General features: G+C 40.4%; 1 protein-coding gene across 5 annotated transcripts; it reads right to left on the bottom strand.

The window, feature by feature from the left end:
- PAK2 (p21 protein (Cdc42/Rac)-activated kinase 2) lies at positions 1-19,907 on the bottom strand. 5 transcript variants are annotated; one of them, XM_009586072.1, is made up of 14 exons: positions 19,721-19,907; positions 13,856-13,956; positions 13,168-13,331; positions 11,957-11,972; positions 11,793-11,900; positions 10,428-10,560; positions 9,688-9,751; positions 8,822-8,870; positions 6,683-6,795; positions 6,096-6,213; positions 4,141-4,240; positions 1,307-1,503; positions 619-756; positions 1-87 (listed from the first exon to the last, which is right to left on the bottom strand). In XM_009586072.1, exons 1-14 carry the CDS (start codon positions 19,905-19,907, stop codon positions 1-3), a joined length of 1,575 nt encoding a protein of 524 aa, XP_009584367.1. The 5 variants fall into 5 exon arrangements, with proteins under 5 accessions (XP_009584367.1, XP_009584364.1, XP_009584366.1 ...); XM_009586069.1 differs by lacking the exon at positions 11,957-11,972 and adding an exon at positions 12,245-12,282 and having other exon boundaries at positions 13,181-13,331; XM_009586071.1 differs by lacking the exon at positions 11,957-11,972 and adding an exon at positions 12,251-12,282 and having other exon boundaries at positions 13,181-13,331.
- Between the last annotated feature and the right edge of the window lie 789 nt (positions 19,908-20,696).

The raw sequence follows: 20,696 nt of genomic DNA, 5'->3' as shown, positions 1-20,696 counted from the left end.
TTAGCGGTTACTCTTCATTGCTTCTTTGGCTGCCAAGATCAGTGGCGTCAAGCTAGACAGAGGTTTTGCCAGTTTCAAGAAGGGATGCTGCCGGGAAGAGAGAAACACAGTAAGTTAGTGAAAGACACGGTTTAAAAAGCCAGTAGAAGCCATATATCTACACAGCCCTTTTCATTCCGAGATATGAAAAGCAATGCAATGCTGTCAGTGCCCAGCTCCTGAAGGGACAGATCCAGAGCACCTCAAGCCTGATAATCATTTCTCCTCATCCCAAAAGAGCCTAGGCGTTTCCTTTTCCAATAATTCACTACAAAGAGGTTTCCTGCTCAAACATTTTCTCTCAGTCCCATTCTGTTCACTTCAATGGCTCTATTACAGTAAGTTCGCAAATTGCTGGACGCTTTGGCAGTTGCAAAATGAAGGCACAGATTACTGATGGAAAGACTTCAGAGTACATATTACAATCTTTGATGACTGTAGTTCCTACCAACTGCTCTGCACTAGAGTACTCAGAAGAAACCACAAAAAAGAGGGTGCCAGTCTACAGTGCCGTTTATCACAGGCTGACCTTACTCATGGCTTCTGTACCTCAGACTGTGAGAAGAAGCTGACTCTCACCTGTAGCAATTCTTTGGCTGATCCTCTTTTCTCTACATCCATCTCCAAACATCGGTTCAAGAAATCCCGGAATATTGGGGACAGTTTCTCGGGGTTCTGCAGCTCTGGTGTGCCATTAGTTGCTATCAAATATAAAGCCTGTAAAATGAGGAATATTTTATAACCAAGCCAAATCTTTAAAAGATGCCAAACTGACCGGCCTAGCAGCAATCCCTTAGTCTAGATGAGAAAGGACCCTGCAGCCTACTTCTCTCCCTGATAAGATGAAAAACTGTAGAAATGCCACAATTATAGGCAGTCATGACCTATTCTTGCTAGTAGCAAAATAACATTCAAAATCTTTTGGCAACAGATACTTACCTTGGCAAAGAAAGTATCAGATTCTGACACAAGCAGCATTTTTCATAACCTAATGGATTTACTTCTCCTAAACTAACAGAGAAGACTGAGTTCAAACTCCAATGTTTTAGTTACAAGCAGGGACTCATCTTCTAAACAGAAAAATTCAGGAGGGGGCTGACTGCAAATTCAAGACAGCTGTCTTCCTTTTGGAGGAATTTTCTTGCACTGCTGAAGCTTGTTGGTTTTTTCGTTTCATTTTCTTTTTAATGTAGGTTCTATTAACGAACTGAAAATGTTCGTATGGTAAACACCCGCAAACAGTTCTAGACACATCTGGGCTTCTTACCCTCAGGGGGTTTTCGTTGAGGTACGGGGGTTCTCCTTCCACCATCTCAATAGCCATGATGCCCAGAGACCAGATATCCACTTTAGGGCCGTATGCTTTCCGTGTGACCACTTCAGGAGCCATCCAGTAAGGAGTTCCAACCATAGTGCTGCGCTTGCTCTGCTCTGGGGTGATCTGAGCACAGAAACCAAAGTCGGCTGTAGGATAACAGAATTTTAAAAAGTTAAATTGGTGCACCCCAAGTAAGTGGGCTTCCTAGAAGACTTCTCTATTACTACACATATATTTTACTCCTCTACACTTGAGAGGGGCTTGGGGGGGGTGTCTCCTTCCCCCCCCCCCCACCTTCTCCATATTACAAAATCCAATGTGCAAGATAGATACAAAACCTTAAGGTGTTTAAGCAGGGCAGAATTCCGTGGAATGAAGATAAGGCTTTTTGTCCTCTGGAAAAGGGACACAAGTATTACCGTAGAAGAACAGTATTTTGCCTAGTCCTTCCTTCAAGAATCCTAGACCGGTAAGAGCCAAAAAAAGTAGTCAAGCAGAACACAGAAGGCAAGTGTTCTGTGCATGGTAAGTTATACAGCCTGAAGTAGAAAAAACGAATCCACAAACCACGGTTTCTGCCCTGTTAAACAGATTTTATTTGTGCAGCTATTGAGTTCAACATTTCACAGCAATTTGGCCATCAAATACAGGTACTACAGCTGACAGAGACATGGAAACAAGGCTTCAGAAAAGTGAAGTGCTACTCAGCACTCACTCAGCAGAAGAAACCTGGACAAACAAACCTTTCCACAAGGTAACTACTGAAGAGAACAACCACACTCAAGAAAACGAGAAAAGTCACCTATTCCTATAGCCTTCAGGTGCAGCAGCAATGCATGTTCCATCATGTTACTTTATCCAGCTGCAGCACTCCCACTTCCCAGGCATGTAAAGCATCAATAAGAACACAGTTAAGGCAGGAGACAGATATTACCTTATCATTGACACTAAGTTTGAGAGAGAGAGAGAAAGAGAAAGAGAGAGAGAGAATTTAAAATTTCAAGTCGATTTTGAAAGTGTTATGCCAAGCAAGTGCTAACAAAAGAGCCACAGTCATGAAAGTGCTAAGTTGTACCAAGAGGACAATTTAAAAAAGAACTACCCCCACCCTGATTGTCAAAACGCTTCCTTAAAAAAAAAAAAAAAAAACAAAAAACAAACAAACAAATCAAACCTATAGAAGTCACTGAGTTCCTCGCCAGCACTTCTTGGCCTTTATCAAGGTGTCATACTCAACTCAAAGCACAGCTTATTTCAATGAACACACCAGAGAAGCAGCGGCAGTGTATGCCTCCTGACCTACCAACGAGGCCTTCAGCACCATGCCACCAGCAAGGAGAGAAAAGGCAGGCAAGATGCAGAATCCAGTTTCACCAACCAGTAGTGTGTGTAGGTATGTCGTGGTGACAGGCAGACTGGTATCTCTCACTTCTGTTACCAGTCTCCTAGAAGCCAGACTCCCCCACAGAAGGGGAAGAGCTTGAAAAGAAGGTGCAATTTCTTCCACCCTCCACCCTAAACAACTGGTAGAAGCTCTATAATCACACAGCCAAAGAAGAGCTAGCCTTAACACTGATTACAATACCTCCCCTTCATATAGGACATTTTTACAGCTGATTCCTGTTTTCTCCTGTCTCTCCTTCTTCCTCATCTTCCTCCAATCTCCGGCGGCCGATGCTTCTTTACATAGGCTGCTAACCCTATCCTTTTGCTACTATGCTTTGCTTTGACAGCTCTTGCATTTTTGAGCCTTCTCCAGCTAACTCTTCTCAGCCACATCCTCCACTGTAACTATTCACTTATCTTCAGCCTCTGAATCCACACAGTTTGTGCATAAACACATCACACCCTTAAAAAAAATAAAACCTCCTATGCAAGCAAGCAGTGCATCCAACAATGCTGGTAAGTAAATCAGGTTGCTCGTAATCTTTTTTCACACTACATCTCATAACCAATATGAGGCTGCAAACCATCCAGACTAAGGAATATTGATGAGATACATTTTCAAGGCATTTCAAATTCCTACCCAACTGTAAAAACACCATCCCTTAACTCTTTGGTCACTTTATGCTTTGAACATTCCTACATACCAAGAAGTCAGATAATGCACCTCTCTCTCAACAGTCCTGACAGCTTCTTCAAGTGGTTTCACATTTTTTTATTGCCACACACGTTTACACACACCAGAAGCTGACTTACTGTACACAAGTCCATGCACGCATAACAACTACCTGAAAAGCAAGTAGTTTCTTTTGTCATTTCATGATTATATTAATTAAAGCATGTTACACTTTCAGTCCAAGAAAAGGAGACCCACTACAGGCGCAGCGTAAGACTAGACTGCATATACGTACAATTTTCTTGTTAGTGACCTTCTAATGAAAAGGGCAAAACATTAAAAGCAAGTCATGAAAACCTGGAGAGACTAACAAAGCCACTGCAGTTAGCTGCAACTTTTCTCTTGCAATCATTTGCATCTTTGCTTCACTGTATGGTGCCAGTTACTTCATATTTACCAACGTATTCATGTGGCAACAGATTTGCTTCAACATCCTTCCGGTCTAACACGGTCACAGCCTTAGTCTCAGGGCCCTCAGAATTTCAATACCTGCTACCTGCGAGTTACACATTTTATAACACAGAATGAATTTCTATTACTCATAGTCAATAAAAATTCACCTCAAATTTCCCTGCCAACTCTCCTTCTACAGATTTACACTCTCCGAGTCAAAGTTTACTGGGAAAGGGAAAACAGAACATTGAAACAATTATCTGGTACTCACTTAATTTAACTGATCCATCCATTCCTAACAGCACGTTGTCACTCTTAATGTCTCTGTGGATGACCTGGTTGGCATGTAGGAACTCAAGCGCTTGCAAGCACTGGATGGGAGAAAAAAAAATATTCAGCATATGGAAACACAATTTGTGTACGTGAACACAAATTCAAAAGCAATGCTTACACCCTCAGCCAGTGCTCAGTGCAAAAATATAACAGGTATTATTTAAAATAACCAGCAGAGGAAGCTCTTGTGCTAAAAAATACTCTCCAGACCTCATGAGGTCAAAAATAATTTAACTATGGAGCTTCTCTGCTATCTTAACAAACCCATAAATTAAACTCCTCATCACCCAGTCATCACCCAAGATGCTCTCAAAAATCCCAGATGTTAATTTTGGTACATCCCACAAATTCTACAGAGGAACCATAAAGGATTAGGTGAGAGCTTTTTAGCTTGAAGTCTCACCAAGACGAATTGGTGAGACTTCATTCTCAACACGCATGCAACTTCTCCTACAGTGAAGGCTGTAAAACATCTTCATTATGAAAGTCACCAATACTGGTTTTGTATAGGTTTTAGATTAAAACCTTTCACACTAAGTTCTTGCGTAAAAACATAATGAAATTTACTTTTGCTGTTTGAGAATAAAAGGCAAAAAAAAAATTGTAGGATTTTTCTCTTGTAATATAAGCAGAACATTTACCATTTGCAACTTGGCATGGATGTAGTCCCCAGTGAGTTTTTTGCGTCTTTGTTTGCTTTAGCAAAGTGGCACTGATTTGCAGAATGAAGTATATCTAACACACTGGGCAGCAGAGTTTTAATGAAGTACAATAGTTCAATATTAGACTTTTTCCTCAGAAAAGTTAATTACTGTTACAGTAAATAGTTACTTTTGGTTCTCTGCTTCCAGCTCCAATTTCTCAGGAAACTGTTACATGTCCATACACGTTAATGTACCGGTTTGCTTTCCATCCCTTCCCTTTCGGTGACTCAAAAGCAGATGTCATGTTGATGTAGTCAAATGGGGTTTTTAAAAGCCTAAGTTTCTCCTGCACAGCAGATAATACAATTACTTCTCCTTCTCCCATAATAAATCAAGCTTGAGCTGGATGCCAGCACTCTGACTCAGGGCAGAAACCACTGTGACATCAGCTATTTTTAGCTCTTCCATTTGAAATCTTACTGCAATCTTAGAATTATTCCAACTACAATCTTCAAAAACAGTTCTGAGAAATCCATAAAGAAAGCTTAACTGTCACAGAACTATAGATTTCACACACTATGAGAACTACTAAAATGAGAAAGGAATAGTCTGCATCTTTATTTTAGTACATGTTTCTTAAAGTATTCCTGTTTCATCAGATCCACTTTCACACTCTAAGCAAACAGACTTCCCCTTCTTCCTTCTGGAAAACACACCGAAGCTTTCAGGCTTTTTTCTTTTTCATTTTTTTAAATACGTTCACATCTCTACTTTCTACGTTACCTATATATGAATACTCAGTTTTCTTTTTAGTGCCTTTGAATATTCTTCCTTAGTCCAAGTTAAAAAAGACATTCTTTCCAGCTGCTAAACTCCTTCATTGCTCTTCCTTGAACTTCAGTCCACATTACTAATATCTTTCTGTTAACATTGTCAGCAGGACTAGGCAATCCAGGTACCAAAACCAAAATCTTTATTTGCTCCATCGCCTAACATTCCCGAACACCGAGCTCAAAAACTGCCATAGCTCTTCTATGTTACAACTTGCAAACACCCAATTTACTGAGTTAAACTAATTTTGTTATTTTCTGTAATTTTAATATTGATTTCTGCTCTCAGTATCATTCATTCTTCTTGACTCAATGGCTCCAACGGCAATTGTTGCAATTAGTCCTAACCTAAGTGTACCATAAAACCTAGGGGAATAAAGTGCACCTTCATTCCTCTACCCATCAACTATAATACTCACCTCTCTGCAAACAGCAGCAATTTGTGCTTCATCCATACACGTTTCTGTGACCACATCTGTTAGTGAGCCTCCAGCTAGATACTCCATCACCACAAACAATTCATCTCCTACGAGGTAACTGCGAACAGAAAATGAAAAGCATGCCCGTTTGCCATCAAGAGATCGAAAACTGAAAAATGACTGATAAGAGCTGGTCATTTAAATGATTCATAAGCACTTCAAGACAAACAGTAAAGAAAGTTAATCTCTGGAAGGTAGCCTGAAATGTAAATGCTGACAATAAAAGCTGCGTGCTTCTTACTACCTAAACGGGCAGGATAACACCCTACATTGCTCCAGCTGTGCTCTTGTCCACCAGTGATCCCCAACTACATGTAGCACTGCATTCATGACAGAAGAAGCCTTCTTACTGAATCAAGACCATTCCCTATAACAGATGACTTTTTTTTTCAGATGACAGTCCAAATACAGTCTCATTTGCTTATAAGACCCTTAGGTACACGAAGTGCAGACCTGTGTAAGTATATCAAGTTATAATCTTCTGAAACCCTTGGGGATGAAGGAATCTGCCAGCTGTCTGCATTTACCTGTCCAGGAAGTTGACTATGTTGGGGTTCTTTAGCTCCTTCATTACCAAGATCTCATTAATAATCAACTCCTTCTTGGGCTGTTTCTGCAGGTTTATCTGTTTAATAGCAACCTGAATAAGACAAAATAAAACAGCAACCACTCAAACCTGAGTAGGAAAACCTTTCAGTCACTCTTAATACTGTGAAAAGTTAGAAGAAATTCTGTAACAGGATTAAAGGAGTTTAGCAGAGCTTGCAGCTGGCAAGTTACTTATTTGTTAGCATACAACTTAAAAGAATGCAACTTGATGAGCATACAGTTTGCACCCATAGCCAACATCATCCTCTTGCAGATGAAAAGATACACAAACAATAACAAAGGCCAGAACAGACAGCAAAGGAAACATTCAGGAGATAAAAAGATACTCACCCAATTTCATATCAACAGGCCTAAAGCAGAACAGAATCATGTAGCAACTAAGAGAGACAGTATAAGCCTTCCAATGCAAGGCAAGGCAGTTTGTTTTCCTATATTCTGACTGAATTAGTGTTTGGGTATAAGGAATGCTGGGAGGCAGAAGGAATTCCTCTCAAAGCAACTAAGCCAATGAACTATCCCAGAGAGAGAAAGGAAGATAAAGACCTATCTTGTCCAGAAAATAAGTTAACCAGGAGAAGTATTCCAGACTTCAAAACGGAGAAGAATTGTCCCAGTTATGTCAGCTACAACACTTTGAGGAGGTAGTTTGGGGTTTTACAAGACAACATACCCATGAGTGCAAAACCAAACACAAGAACCAATATAAATTTGTAGAAACGATCGTTATCATATTGCCAAGGGCATTAAAAGAAGAGAACTTGTGGCACAAAATCATAAAATAACTAAGATTGGAGGGGACCTCTGGAGGTCATCCGGTCCAATCCCTTGCTTAAAGTATAACCAATATGGAGCAGGTTGCTGAGGGTCTTGTGCGACTGAGTTTTGAATGGAGATCTCAGTGAGCAGATATTCCACAACCTCTCCGGGCTCTTGTCCCATGTTTGATCATCCTGCAAAAAATTTCTAATATCTAACCAGAATTTCCTTTTTGGCAATTTTTGTCTGTTACCTCTTGTCCTGTCATTGTGTAGCTCTAAGAAGAGCCTAGCTCCATATTCTCTATACCTTCCCATTACAGCGTTGAAAACAGCAATAAAATCCTCCTTTGGCCTTCTCTTCTGACCGCTGAACAGACCCAATTCTATCCTCAGATATTAAGCACTGAGGAAGCCAGAGTAATCTGCATCCGTTTAATCCATGAAGACTGCAAGCAATCAACTGTTAGCCCACCTGCCTGACAAGACGCAGAGGAGGTCTAAGAAAGGAACTGGACTACAAAATTTACTTCATGTAAGAGGACTGAAGTACTGCAGTATGTAGAAAGCAAATTAAGAGACAATATATTGAGATGATTGAAAGACTTGCATTTTATCGAGATGTGGTGCTCCACTACAGTACTGCTAAATGTAGTTACTTTGAAAGGGCAATTACTTATCAGTCACCTAAGGAATGGCTACTTGCAGACATTTAAAGGAAAATTAAGGAAATCTGAATTTAAAGACAGGCAAATAATTCCTAAAATTTTAGTCCCAGGAACCAGAGATGACCACTGGATGACAAGCATGCAGAGTACTCCTGATGTCATCAACTTCACCAGGTGGGTTTAGAGACACCAAGAAGTAAAAGCAAAGAGTAGGATGTGGAGAAGGCATTCTAACTACAACAAAGAACCATATGGGACAAGCTGTTTCCATCCAGATAGGCACATCCATCACCTCTACTGAGACAGGAGAAAGGTGTGCAAAGACTAAACAAAGTTCTATTTCTGAAAATGCAAGACACTATTGTCCACAGTTCTTGAAGGATAAACTTCTGGAACACCTCACTCCCTCTGCTTTTCACTGAAAATTTTTAGCTTTCTATTTTTAGCTTTCATCATCTGATTACTACAGAGCAAGGCACACACTGTTACAAGTGACTATGACAAACATTCTTCTGAGAGGTGATAGCAGAGATGGGAGCCACAGAAAGAAATCTGGTCAAATCATTTTGGCCACCTACAGAAGAACATTTATACAGAAAAAGTATTTGCATTGCAATGAGCACAGAAATCTTACCTCCTGCCCCGTTGCCACATCAATAGCTGTGAAAACTGTACCTGAAGCCCTGTGAAGAAAAAGAAAAACGTTACAGCCAGTTGCATCTCTCTGCGTAACAAACATGCAGGCGAACAGACAAATCACAACCACAAAACTGTGTCAGCTTTCGATATTGCAAAAGCTTTATCAAAAAGAAGGCTATTAAAAGTAAGTGGTATCATAGAAATGCCAGTCAGTTCACACAAAACAAACTAATTGCAAATACGCTCTCTTCTGACACTAGCTATGCCTCCTGCATTCAGGATGTCTAAGCCCCCAGAGCTTGTGCTGCTTCCTATGATCAGATAAGCTGGGCAGCCCTTTCTGTAGTAGGTATTACTTTTCATTTTCCCCCAGGGGAAGCCCGCCCACAAACGCACACAGACCTATTTGGAAAGTATACAGTAGGAGTTAGACATATATATATAATCAAAGCTGGAAAAGCTAGAACTTGTGTAGCCTTTTTTCTCAGAAGGATTCAGAGGACCACTAGAAGAATAACTTAGTCAAGGCAGTATTGTTAGCTTAGCACACAGAAAGCCTTCTGACATGCCCTCATGCTATTCAGCAGTCATATTACAAAACGGATGAACGCATCTTACTGGGAGAAGAGAGGACTAGATACACCCAGAGAGAAGTTACAGAGATATGCTTTTGCATTAAAAGACACAATTCAAAATTTCCACCACTGTGTAAAGCCTTCACCGTCTGTTTATCACTGCTTAATATAGCCAGTATTTCTGCCTGCTTCAGTAAGTGGTGGCTATGTGACAGCACCAGATAGAGAACGGTACACCGCTTTTAACACTGGCTCACTGGGAATAGAAGTTGGGGTGAACACTTACCCCTGCCCGATTTTTTCATATCTGGTGTATTTTTTCTTGGGATCTCCTATGCTCACAATAGTGCCTAAAAAAAAAAAAAAAAAAAAAAAACCAAAAAAAGTCAATCCCACTGTCTTCCTTTAGTAGGGTTGGCCTGGACAAGATACCTCCAAGACTGGGTCAGCTCAAGTAGTAAAGGCTGATCATGAACAGCCAAAGCTTCCTGATTCAGTTCCAGTCACAAAGGGCCCAACTTCAGACTATCATTATGCTAGGTCATACTCTTAACGAGACAGATCATGCTATTTCCCCTAATATCTCAATTTAATGATAGTATTCTGTGTAGCAAAACCCAGGTTATGACAAATCCATTATCTTAGCCTAGTCCAGAAGCTAGTCAGTTCTCGACTTAAGCACAGGAATACTAATATGGTGAAAAATTATCTTCAAGGTGATTATGGAACAAGCAACAGCAGAAACTGTTTTGTGTTATTATGGTTGCATTATACACGCAGATCACATTATCATGACTGAACTTCAATCCAAAAAAAACTGTTCTGCATTTTTTTTTACCCAATAGGGATCTGAAGCATATAACTCGGCAAAACTTCTGAATGCAGCGCTCTTGGCTATTTCTGACACAAAACCAATCAGGCACAGTACTCACACAACCCTTACACAAAAATAAGGATGAGGGCAAAAGCTTAATATTCCTCCCCCAGTCCTAAAGCCTTTGTTTATGTGAAATAAAAAACACCTACGTAGTTTTTCCATGATCTCTTCATCCGACATTTTGGTCTTCTTTTTCTGCTTATCACCTGATTTCGTAGCACTGTCAACAGAAGTGTCACTGGCTGGTGCAGGGATGGGGTCAATTACGGACCGTGTATAAATCTGTTAAGAGAGACCATTTATCTGAGCATTTTCTTTGCAATCATTGACCTTCAGTTGAAAACAATCACAGTTCTTCAAAGATCCCTAAGCACCATTTTACATAACAGGTTGGAGGGAGAAATTAGACCTGAGAAACATTAAAGTCCAGTAAGTCAAGACACTGGCAACCTTACTGACCTCTGAAAGAAAGACCCGGGCACCTCCTGAACAGAGTGGATGCTAGGAGATTAACTCTAACTTCCACAGACAGACGTTTTGTGGGTTTTCTACCTGCTTATTCTTTATAACCCATGCTAGTTAACAGAACAGAAATCACTACTTAATAGCGAGATCAACTACTACTAAGATCTAAAGGAGAAAGATTCATGCTTCGCCATGAAAAGAAGCATGAGACTCTCACAAATTTCCCAGTTGCCCCCAATTTAGGGGATTTTCTGAGCTTTATTTAATTTCCTCCTGAGCTGTTCACAGACATATGCAGCTACTCTAGAAATATCAAACTGTAGACCTGTCACATTTTATACATCTGCATATCCAGAGTGGGCAATTATAAAGCAGTATCACTTGACAAATAAACACAATTCACATTCGCACTCCTGGAGCGAGAATAAGTGGGCAACAGAGTGGCAAAATATACACCTACCACAGTCAAAAGAATGAGCTGGAGTAAGTGGGATCCCTAGGACATTATTAACAAGGTATGTAGTTCAGGACAACTACACTAAAACTTAATGAACAACTTCTTAAGCATTTAACTTTTCATGTAATGCTGATGACTTTGTGAGTGAAATAAGCTTTCAAATATTAAATTTGAATTGTTTTGGGTTTAGGTAGTATATTTGGTAAGGCTATCACACTGCAATCAAATAAAATAAAGAAAATCAAATACACTACACTTGTACCACTGTACTGTGCAAAGTTTCAGAAACTAGCTATAGTTTTTTAGGACTAAAAAGGCTCCTCCTCACATGTTGGGTTGAAGGATAAGCGTAACTGGATACCTTCAACACAAGCTGACAAACAAATCAGCATTAACTTCAGGATTTCTGATCCACCTGATATCCAGAAATTAGGCATTTTCTTAGCAAACTCAAATAAAAAACAGAACTTTTCCCTAAAAACTTAAAACAGCTAATTTCACAAATATAACACTTTGCTAGAAAACAGAAGTAGAAGTAGTTCTGCAATACTGAGAAATGCAGGTATGCACTGTAAATTTCACAGCTACTCACCGATTTTGTGTGATCTGGCCGTGGAGCAATAACAGGAGGAGGAGCTTCTTCATCATCTTCATCATCATCTGCCACAGCTGTTGATGGTTCTGAACCTTTGGCATTGGTCTACATTTTTACCAAAGTTAAAAAAAAAATAAAATAAACAAAATTGTCTCCCCCACAGTATTAAGAGACTTGCTTTTTTTTTTCCCCCTCCACATGAAGATAAAAGAATTCTTCCTGATGTCAAAAGAAAAGGATAGGTAGAGTGGTTTAAGTGCCCTATTACATTTTATTACGAGACTCAAATACCATTGCTCCAGTGAAATATGCTCTGTTGACACCCCAATTTATGTTTTTATTCCACAAAAAAATTCTCATTTTGTTTCATACTGCAAGATTCAGTATATAGCAAATACAGAAGACCTGAACTTGTATGCGCCTAAGAAGATACAAAGAATAGTAAACACACTCACCGTTGGTGTTCCTGAAGGGAAACCATCTTTTTCTAAATAGGACAAATAGCAGAATACATAAAATCATCAGAAAAATAAGAAGTGAACTTTACAGAGGAAAGAACACAGATCACTTTGGAGATTTTTTTTCATCTCTCAGAAACCAACTTTCATGGTCACAAATGAGAGAAACCAATACTGCACTGCAAGACCATGCAGAAGGAAGCTGTAAGTTTCTAAAATCCTCCCCTAAGGGTAGGCAAACCCACTCATTTTCCAACTTGCTCTTCACCTCACTTGAGTACCCACACACAGTTTTCCAAATTGAGCACTGCTCGTCACACTTATGTGTTCTGTCTTACTGAGATGTGAAATCAGGATCAAATGGGTATTTCTCTTCCCTTAGTGGTATCTTGAATCAAGGATGAGAAAATTATAAAGCCTTATTACTAAGCTATTTTCAGAAATAATTTGGAAGAAAACTAGGTAAAACTGCATCTGTTTGTAGGACAGTCATTTTTTCAGCCCCTCCCAGCCCCCCGATCTAGGAGCCACAACTTATTTTGCATCTTTGATGTCACCACATAGTGACATCAAGTTCACAGATAGCTGTTTCAGCCACAGACAGGAGGAGCAAGGTCTCCAGCACAAAACCAATTAATCACAGTCTCAGAGCCCCAGCTTCATAAACACAGCCTGTTAAAGTTAATTTTGGCTGCTATTTTGAATTATGCAGTTCCATTTCTTCCCCTCTCCACTTAAAACAGGAAATTAACTGGACAACGCCAGTTTCCAGTAAGTTTTAAATCCATCTTCAAATATTTGTTCCTCATTGAAAAGTAGCTTGTTCTTTCAGCATTTTAATCTGATTTATTATTCTGAAAGAGAGGAAGACTGTGTTCCAAATACCCAACTCCTCTTCAATATGTCTTGCACACACTTGGATCTTACCTGGAGCAGAAAAACTCAGATACTTCTGTTTTGCTGTGTCTTTGGAGTCGTAGAATTTCAGCACATCTAGTACCGCCTGGGGGTTTTTCTTCTGTTCTAGCTTCGTGATATTTGAGGTCTGAAGCAACCGAGCCCATTGCTCTGGCATTCCCTGAAAAAATAGGCTACTTTAAGCATTCTTCTAGTATTTTGAAGATTTTTTAAAAGCAGGACAAATTTCTTACCTCTATAAAAAGCATAACACGCACAGCCTTAAACACATGAACAAGTAGGATGGGGTTTTAATGGGGAGCCGTACGTCCATTGGTGACACCACACAAATCACTGTGCCAAGATGACACCGTCTCTTTCAGGTGTATTAAGCCAGATGTGAGGAATGGGAATACAGAAGCACTCAACAGAACCAGTGTTACCCACTAATGAAAGTAAACTGAAGAGGGTTTCTCAGGGAACGCTCTCCCAGGTGACACAAAGCATCAGATCTGACATTTACACTGCAGAAGTACTAACACGTCACAGTCTCATTACTCTGAATGCTGTACAAATACACAGTAAAATTATTTCTTTGATAAAAATGAAGACTAACTAGCACTTTATTCTAAAACATTGCAAGAGCTTCACTACAGCACTGACCCACGGCTGTTTTCTGAGCAACTCCAAGGCAGGTATACTTACAGTGAACTCTCCAGTAACCGCATCAAAGCCAACATGGATGGTATGCTCAAAATCTGACGGTGGGGAGATTTCTGGCCTTTCCTTTTCCTTCTTCTTGCTTCCTGAAAAAGACATTCAAAGACCTACTGAGCAAAGATTTTAAAGTCCTATTGTGTCCATTTAATATAATCAATCAATAAACAGTTAGGATGAATGTAACCATTATTCTGTTTACTGGATGGAGGTGTTCACATATGCAGCACAGTGATTTGATATTTTCAAGTTGGTATAGACTTCACTTAAGAATCAACAACTTGTTCCATTCAAATAATATAAATCAATACTATGGTAGCAAGCAAATAAGTGATTGAGAGCACCAGAGTGCAAGGAGCTCTGTTGAGCATATGAAATCTAAACATATGAAATGTTTACAATGCGAAAAAGGACATTTTAATATGGATTAAGAACAACACCGAAGACAACTTCAGTTCAGCCTCAAGTTCACCCTAAAGACAGTTAAAACTCAGTTGCCTCACTGCTTCAATTCAAGGTAATTAATGCAAACTAGGACTTCCTGTGATGAAGATAAGAGTTTATAGCCTCAGAGCAATTACCTAATTTAAATTAAAAGGGGGGGGGAGGAAAAACACCCAAGCATAATAAGTACCAGAAGCAGGAACAGATAATGAGAAGGGCCATGTGCACAATCCAACCTAGATCCAATTAAATTTATAAGACGTTTTATAATGCCTGGGGCTTGGGGTTTTTGGTTTTTTATTTTTTCTGACAAAGAGAAAATAAATAAAAATGGAAGACAATTTGTAGTTAACTCTAAATATAAAATACATCATTCTGTTCCCTTTACTCAGAAAAGGTTTGGAGTTAATTTGGAAAGTTTCAGGAACCTGTTTTCTTGTTCTTGCAAAGAAGCCCGAGCCCTCCTTTCTTTCCCTGCTAGAGCAGAGGAGCGTACTTGCTGTTTGCTCTCCAGGTAGAAATGTGATGCTCAAGGCCTCATCTCACGGTCCTCTGCTGAAAGGCAGTGAGCTGTAGAGCGTGTCTAACCTGACACCAAGAAAACTGCATGTGTAATCCTGGGAACGCCTGTGGGCTCACAGAGCGTATAGCTGAATCAGCTGCATTTATTACAGTGTGCATGAAGCCAGCAAGAATGCCATAGTGCTCATAACCACAAAGGAAAGCAGCACACCATTTTGCAACCTGACTTGATTACCACTTTATGTTTGTATGTAAAAAAAAAAAAAAAAAAAAGTTTTTTTGCTTTGTTTTTAAATTCACCTTAAAAATAAAAGTCATGTAGTTTCAGTATGGGAAAAGAGCAGCTAAAACAGCACCCTCTTTGTTACTATATGGTAAGAAGTTACTAAACACAGGGCAAGCATAGATCACGCTGCTTAGAGCCAGAGAATCCGTCTGAAATCCCCTCACACTGGCGGGAGAGGAAGGACGGGGAGCCGAGGACAATACTTACAAACGAAAAGCCATGTGGGCTGCCTCCAGCTGAACAATGCAGTGGAAAGACACAGCTATTATAAACAGGATATCTTTAATATGGCTGCACAGGTCAGAGCCAAAAAGCAAACATACTGTCAAATGTTCTCATTAACATCATTCAGTTGCAGGACCAGGAGAAACTTGCTTATGGGAAAACTTTTAAGGAAAGTACTGTTTCTTCCCAATCTCTTGCAGTTGTTTATGTGAAAGCAAGGCGGGGGGCGACAGGGGGTGTGTGGAAAAGTTATATTCTTCAGGAAGGTTCCTGCTTGGGAGCACTTGACATCTAGGGAACAGAAGCTGATGCTCCAACCCTCCAGCAAATAAACCCACTCCTTCCAAAAATACACACATCATATTAGTTAGCTAGGCAAGGAGACTGAAAATCACTCCTCTGCCCACAGGAACAGCAGATCAGAGCAGCACTTCAAACAAACGCAAGCAGCGAGCTTCAGTCAAGAGGCAAGTCCCGTGAGTCATGTGTTGGCAGGATGTATTCGAGGCTCTGCGAACAAGGCCACTGTGAGGCCACGCTGCTTTTCAACCTCTGATTGTTTGCAACACAGTTCTGTATTTAAATGGGAATCCCTTTAAGAAAGGGCAACGCTTGTTTCAAACCGTGAGTGAATCTAAGATGTGGTCCCTTGGCCCTGCAGAGACAGCAGCATACAGCCCCCCCCTTCCCGGGAGGGGGAAGACGCAGATCCTTCAGAAGGATTCAGAGAATTGGAGAATTGCTCTGTCTGATTAAGAAGGTGCCTCAAATAGCTGGGCTCTTCTCTTCCCCAAATGAAGCCATAGGCACTCAGCAAGACATCACCCAAGGTACTTCACATACCCTCCTGCATCGCAACCCAGCCTCGAGCATCCCTCGCTCCCCACCAGCGTGCGAGCCTTCGCTGTGTTCCAGCCAACCTCCATACACAAAGCAAGAAACACAGATGTTTCTCAACAGCCTGGTCGTAGTAGGTGGATGACTCCAGCTGGTATGCTTTGAGTTATGAACCGCAGCCGAAACCACACTGAAATCTGCCCTGAGCCAGCGGCCTTGAGTACGTCACATGCATGATCCCAGGTCCTGGGCGATGCCCCACAGCACCTCCTTTAATAAGTTCTGCTCAAAGACAAACATTTCTTGTTTTAGGGGACTATTTTAAAGCTTTCCAAAAACACATGCAGGTTCATTTGACTTCAGAAGTCTAGCCAAGGAAATTCATGGCAATTAAGTACTCTAGTAAAAAGATTACTATCACTTCATTTATCCTAAACAATGGAATGAGGGGAAAAAATACTCCATGACTAGGTCATTAAATAATCCCTTCAAACTCTTGCCATTATTTCAGTGCAGAACTAGCTCAGACTTGGGGCAGAAACTCTGCCTTTGCTAAACCTCACCATCTGCAGTGAGTCCCCCAAAGCACAACACCTCCCCAGCGCCATCTCCTAAGCTAGAGAAACCTCCCAAGAGAGGAGCCGGGGAGGGGGGCAGAGCTGTGGTCACAGATATGATGAAGCTGGCCAGGAGGGACCTTGCAAAATCCAACACAGATCTGCAGAACAAAGCCAAACAACATTATCCAGTAACAAGTCTATTCACAGCAGCCTTGTACATCTCCTGGTAAGGCAGCCCTTCATTTTCTGAAAAGGAGAATTTACCATTTTTGTAGTAATTTATTAACTTTGGCACTGGCTGGGGAAATTTTTCCCATGAAAAAACTTCTACCCCAGGTTGACAGATTATTTTGCATATAGTCCCAATAAACTTTTAAAATCCAAGCAGGAAGTTAATATTTCTGTAAACCTTCCCAGCAGCAGAATTAAAAAAAAATATATATATTTAAATGGGCATTTCTGGTGAGGGTGCGCCTCAGCCATGCTAATGAATAAAACAACTAACATCTGACTATTGTTTTACTGCCAGAAAGTCACTGTGTCCATTTATATCCTGCTTACATTTGACAGCCAGTTTTGCAGTCTTGAGGGCCAAAAACATTTCTTTGGATGTTTACATTATCCTTGCTGCAGGTCAACCAATCGACAAGTTTTTTCCAAATTAAAAAAAAGACAACTTTCAAATAGTTTCTTTGAGCTAGATAATTCAATTACCATTTTTCCTAACCACATTATCTTGCCATGCAGTAAAACCTGCTTTTTTTCAGGACATTACTTCAAATACTTTTTGACATCTAGAAAAGATAAACTGACACCATTTTCTCTAAAATATACTTTTCTCAGCAGAAATTATTTCTTCCATTTTTAGTTTGCATCACTAAATATCAGTAAGTATACAGACACATGCTAAAGAAGTATGCAGATTCATTTCCATAAATTTGGTACACGTCAGAATTTACAGAGTGGCCTGAATAAGCTTAAGTAATGGGACTCCAAAAGAATTTCAGAGGAGCCAATACATCTTTAGACAAGTCTTCAACCACCTCCCCAGCCATTTCAGCAATGAACAAACCAACCGTCAAGATGGAAAGAGGAAACGTCCAAGAAGAAGTAAAGGCGCTATAAAACACAAAGCTCTCCAGCTGCGCTGCACCCACTTGCATTCATAACTCATTTCATAACACAAGCAAGTCTTACACAGTATTACTAATTCAGAGCAAGGAAAATCTTCCTTCATGTGGGGTTTACGATATACTTCATCATATCCCTGTCTGTAAAAAACAGCCACAAATGCTCTCATGAACGATAAATGCAACAGCATAATGACAAGTGCCATCCCAGCTCCTAAACCATTCTCCTAGTCTGAAGATGAACAGATTTCATCCTTCCACCAGATTTTCTTGCAGCACTCACCATGACAATTTCTAGGCATTTCCTCACATGACCAACGATATAATGGTAAAACATCAATTTCTGCAGTATTGAAGGGCTAAGCTAGAACCTGCTCCAGACCCGTGGCACTACACCTAGCTGACAGCATCCAGATTCACTACCTTCACCAACCTCAGAGGCCTGGAGTCTCTCTCTTGGGGTGCTGCCACGAACCTGTAGTAGCTTCTCACGTTCTCATTACCTCTTTAAGGCTCTTACCCATGCCAGAAGAAAAGACCACCACTGCTATTGCTACAATCCAGCCATGGACAGTTATTTCACAATAAATGACCTTGTGAAATAACTGTTCTGCTTCCAAAAGCTACACCAGCCAAATCTTTCCATCCTCCGAAAAGGAAAACACGCCCACCGTTCAGAGCAAAAACTCTGCCAGATCATGGAAAGCCAGATCTTCCGAATACAGGGAAGCCTGCCTCTAGCGTTTGTCTCCAGGGTGAGGCATGGCTGCAGAGGGACTGCTCACACAGCTGAGCAAGAGTAAATATCAGCCCTGGGGAAAATACTTAGCCAAGCGAATAAATAACTGGAGGAGCAAAATCTCTTGAAACAGTCAAACGTGTGTCGGCATGACTGAACCAGTCCTGCCCAGCACATCAGCAATGAGGCGCAGGAAGCCAAGAGCAGAACTAGAAGACATTAAGAGCAGCAAGGTATTCCCCTTGTGCATCTTAATATTAATCACAAAAATGCTAACTGGTAGAGATTAATAAAATGCATAGCAGTTTCAGGTCAGGCTTATAAGTCCCTGCGCAGTTTTACCATACCAGATGTTAGAAGATATTTCTATCTATGCACTATTTTGTTGTACATGGATACAGACATCCTGGAGAACCAGGATCAGGGCTCCAGTGCTGTACATACATTCATCATACAGAAAAGAGGACAGAAACAAAGCACAAATACATTTCATTGTTTCTAGTTTCATTACAGCAATTTTTTTCTCAGAAATAAGCCTTGTTTACAGCAATCCAGATTTTTCCCCCTCTAGTAATTAATCCTAACAGTGTAGTTACACAGACAGAAGGACTTAATTTTTCTCAATTCTCCTTCATGCTCGCTGCACCCTTCCCACTATTTCTTTACTACCCTTTTTTCTCCTGAAGGTACCACATAAATGGTCATTAACATGAAGTACCTTCCAAAACAGCTGGATGCTCAGTTTAAACTAGAAATCTGCATTTAGCGTAGCAAAATGGTAAGAAATATGATACCCAGGAATCACAAACATATTATTAGGGTTGTTTGGAAATGCATTACTTTAAACTGGGCAGCAAACACGAGAAGCAATATGTGGTGGTTTTCCTCAGTGAGCTATTTAATTTTTCTTACCTAGCATTTCATCTTCAAACATCTCAGTGCAAACAGAAAGAACATCTCAGCTCATTGAACACACATACCCTACTTTCAACATTTCCTCCAATCCCCTACACTTGGACAGGCTGGACTCAAATGTATAAAATACTACCAAAACTTACAAGAAGAGTAAAGGAATAAAAGTAGTAACCTTGGAAAATAGAGGCATCTTACCTTTTTCAGTGCTAGAGAATATGGAGATGATTTTATTCCTAGGTTTTCTCTCTTCTGGTACAGAGGGCAGGGGTTTCAAGCTGTGGTTGGCAGACGACTGGTCTTTGCCTCCTGAACTGAAGATAGTACTGCTCATCCGGACAGGAGGAGCTGGTGGCTTGTCTTCCAGTTCTCCGTTGTCAGACATGGTTCTCAATAGCTAGTGAAAGCACTGAAATAGAAATACTACTTTTAACATAGGAAGCGAGCATAGAATACATAAATGTAGTATTTCTTCTGTTGGACAACAGGGAAAGGAACTCGGCAAGCACTGCACTGGCAGACACTGATGTCTCCACCAAAGAAAAAGGATCCCTTCCTCACTCCTGCTTCTGGGCCACCCGTTCATTTGTGCCAGCAACAGCATTTGTGGGATGGAGTGACAAAGTTTTCCAGTGATAAAACTAACCCAGTCAAAAAGAACAGTCAGTTATAATGTGCACCATTTCCCAAATCTGGTTCACTATCTGTTCACACAAAGGTTGCATATGCGAAAAGGACAGTACACGTAAGGGCATAAGTACAACTTCTTTTAGGGGTAGCTCCAGCCCAAAGAGCTTCATGCTCTAGAGTCAAACACCTTTAAAAGCCTTAGATGCTTTCCTTCTTGCCATTTATCGGACAAGATCTTGGGCAGAAAAAGAATAGCTTATGTTTATAAGTCATAATTCAACACACTGTCCACATTAAGTCATATTAAGAATAGCTCTACCCAAATTATGCAGCCTACATTAAAGAGCATGGGACTAAGATCCACTGGATCCACTTCTGAATGAGGACTTGCATTGCTTTAGCACTTTGTGCCACACTTTCTCCATTTGTAAAAAGAATATATACCATCACCACAATCCTCTTCGAGTCCTTAACGAAAACATGAGCGAGATCATGAACAAATAGCTAAAGCTAAAAACACAGCACAATAAAGCATCTACATGAC

This window comes from Fulmarus glacialis, unplaced genomic scaffold (genome assembly GCF_000690835.1).
Source record: "Fulmarus glacialis isolate BGI_N327 unplaced genomic scaffold, ASM69083v1 scaffold17049, whole genome shotgun sequence".
In the NCBI taxonomy this organism is placed as follows: domain Eukaryota; kingdom Metazoa; phylum Chordata; class Aves; order Procellariiformes; family Procellariidae; genus Fulmarus; species Fulmarus glacialis.
The sequence above is the reverse complement of the archived record's forward strand: the minus strand, read 5'-3'. Positions and strand labels throughout refer to the sequence as shown.

Bases quoted from the DNA above. Each gene is read 5' to 3' on its own strand.
- PAK2 (XM_009586068.1), bottom strand. From the start codon at position 19,907: ATGTCTGACAACGGAGAACTGGAAGACAAGCCACCAGCTCCTCCTGTC. The intron at 13,957-19,720 runs GTAAGATGCCTC...TGTCTTTTTCAG, and splicing joins ATTCTCTAGCACTGAAAAAG to GAAGCAAGAAGAAGGAAAAG. The intron at 757-1,306 runs GTAAGAAGCCCA...CTCATTTTACAG, and splicing joins TCAACGAAAACCCCCTGAGG to GCTTTATATTTGATAGCAAC.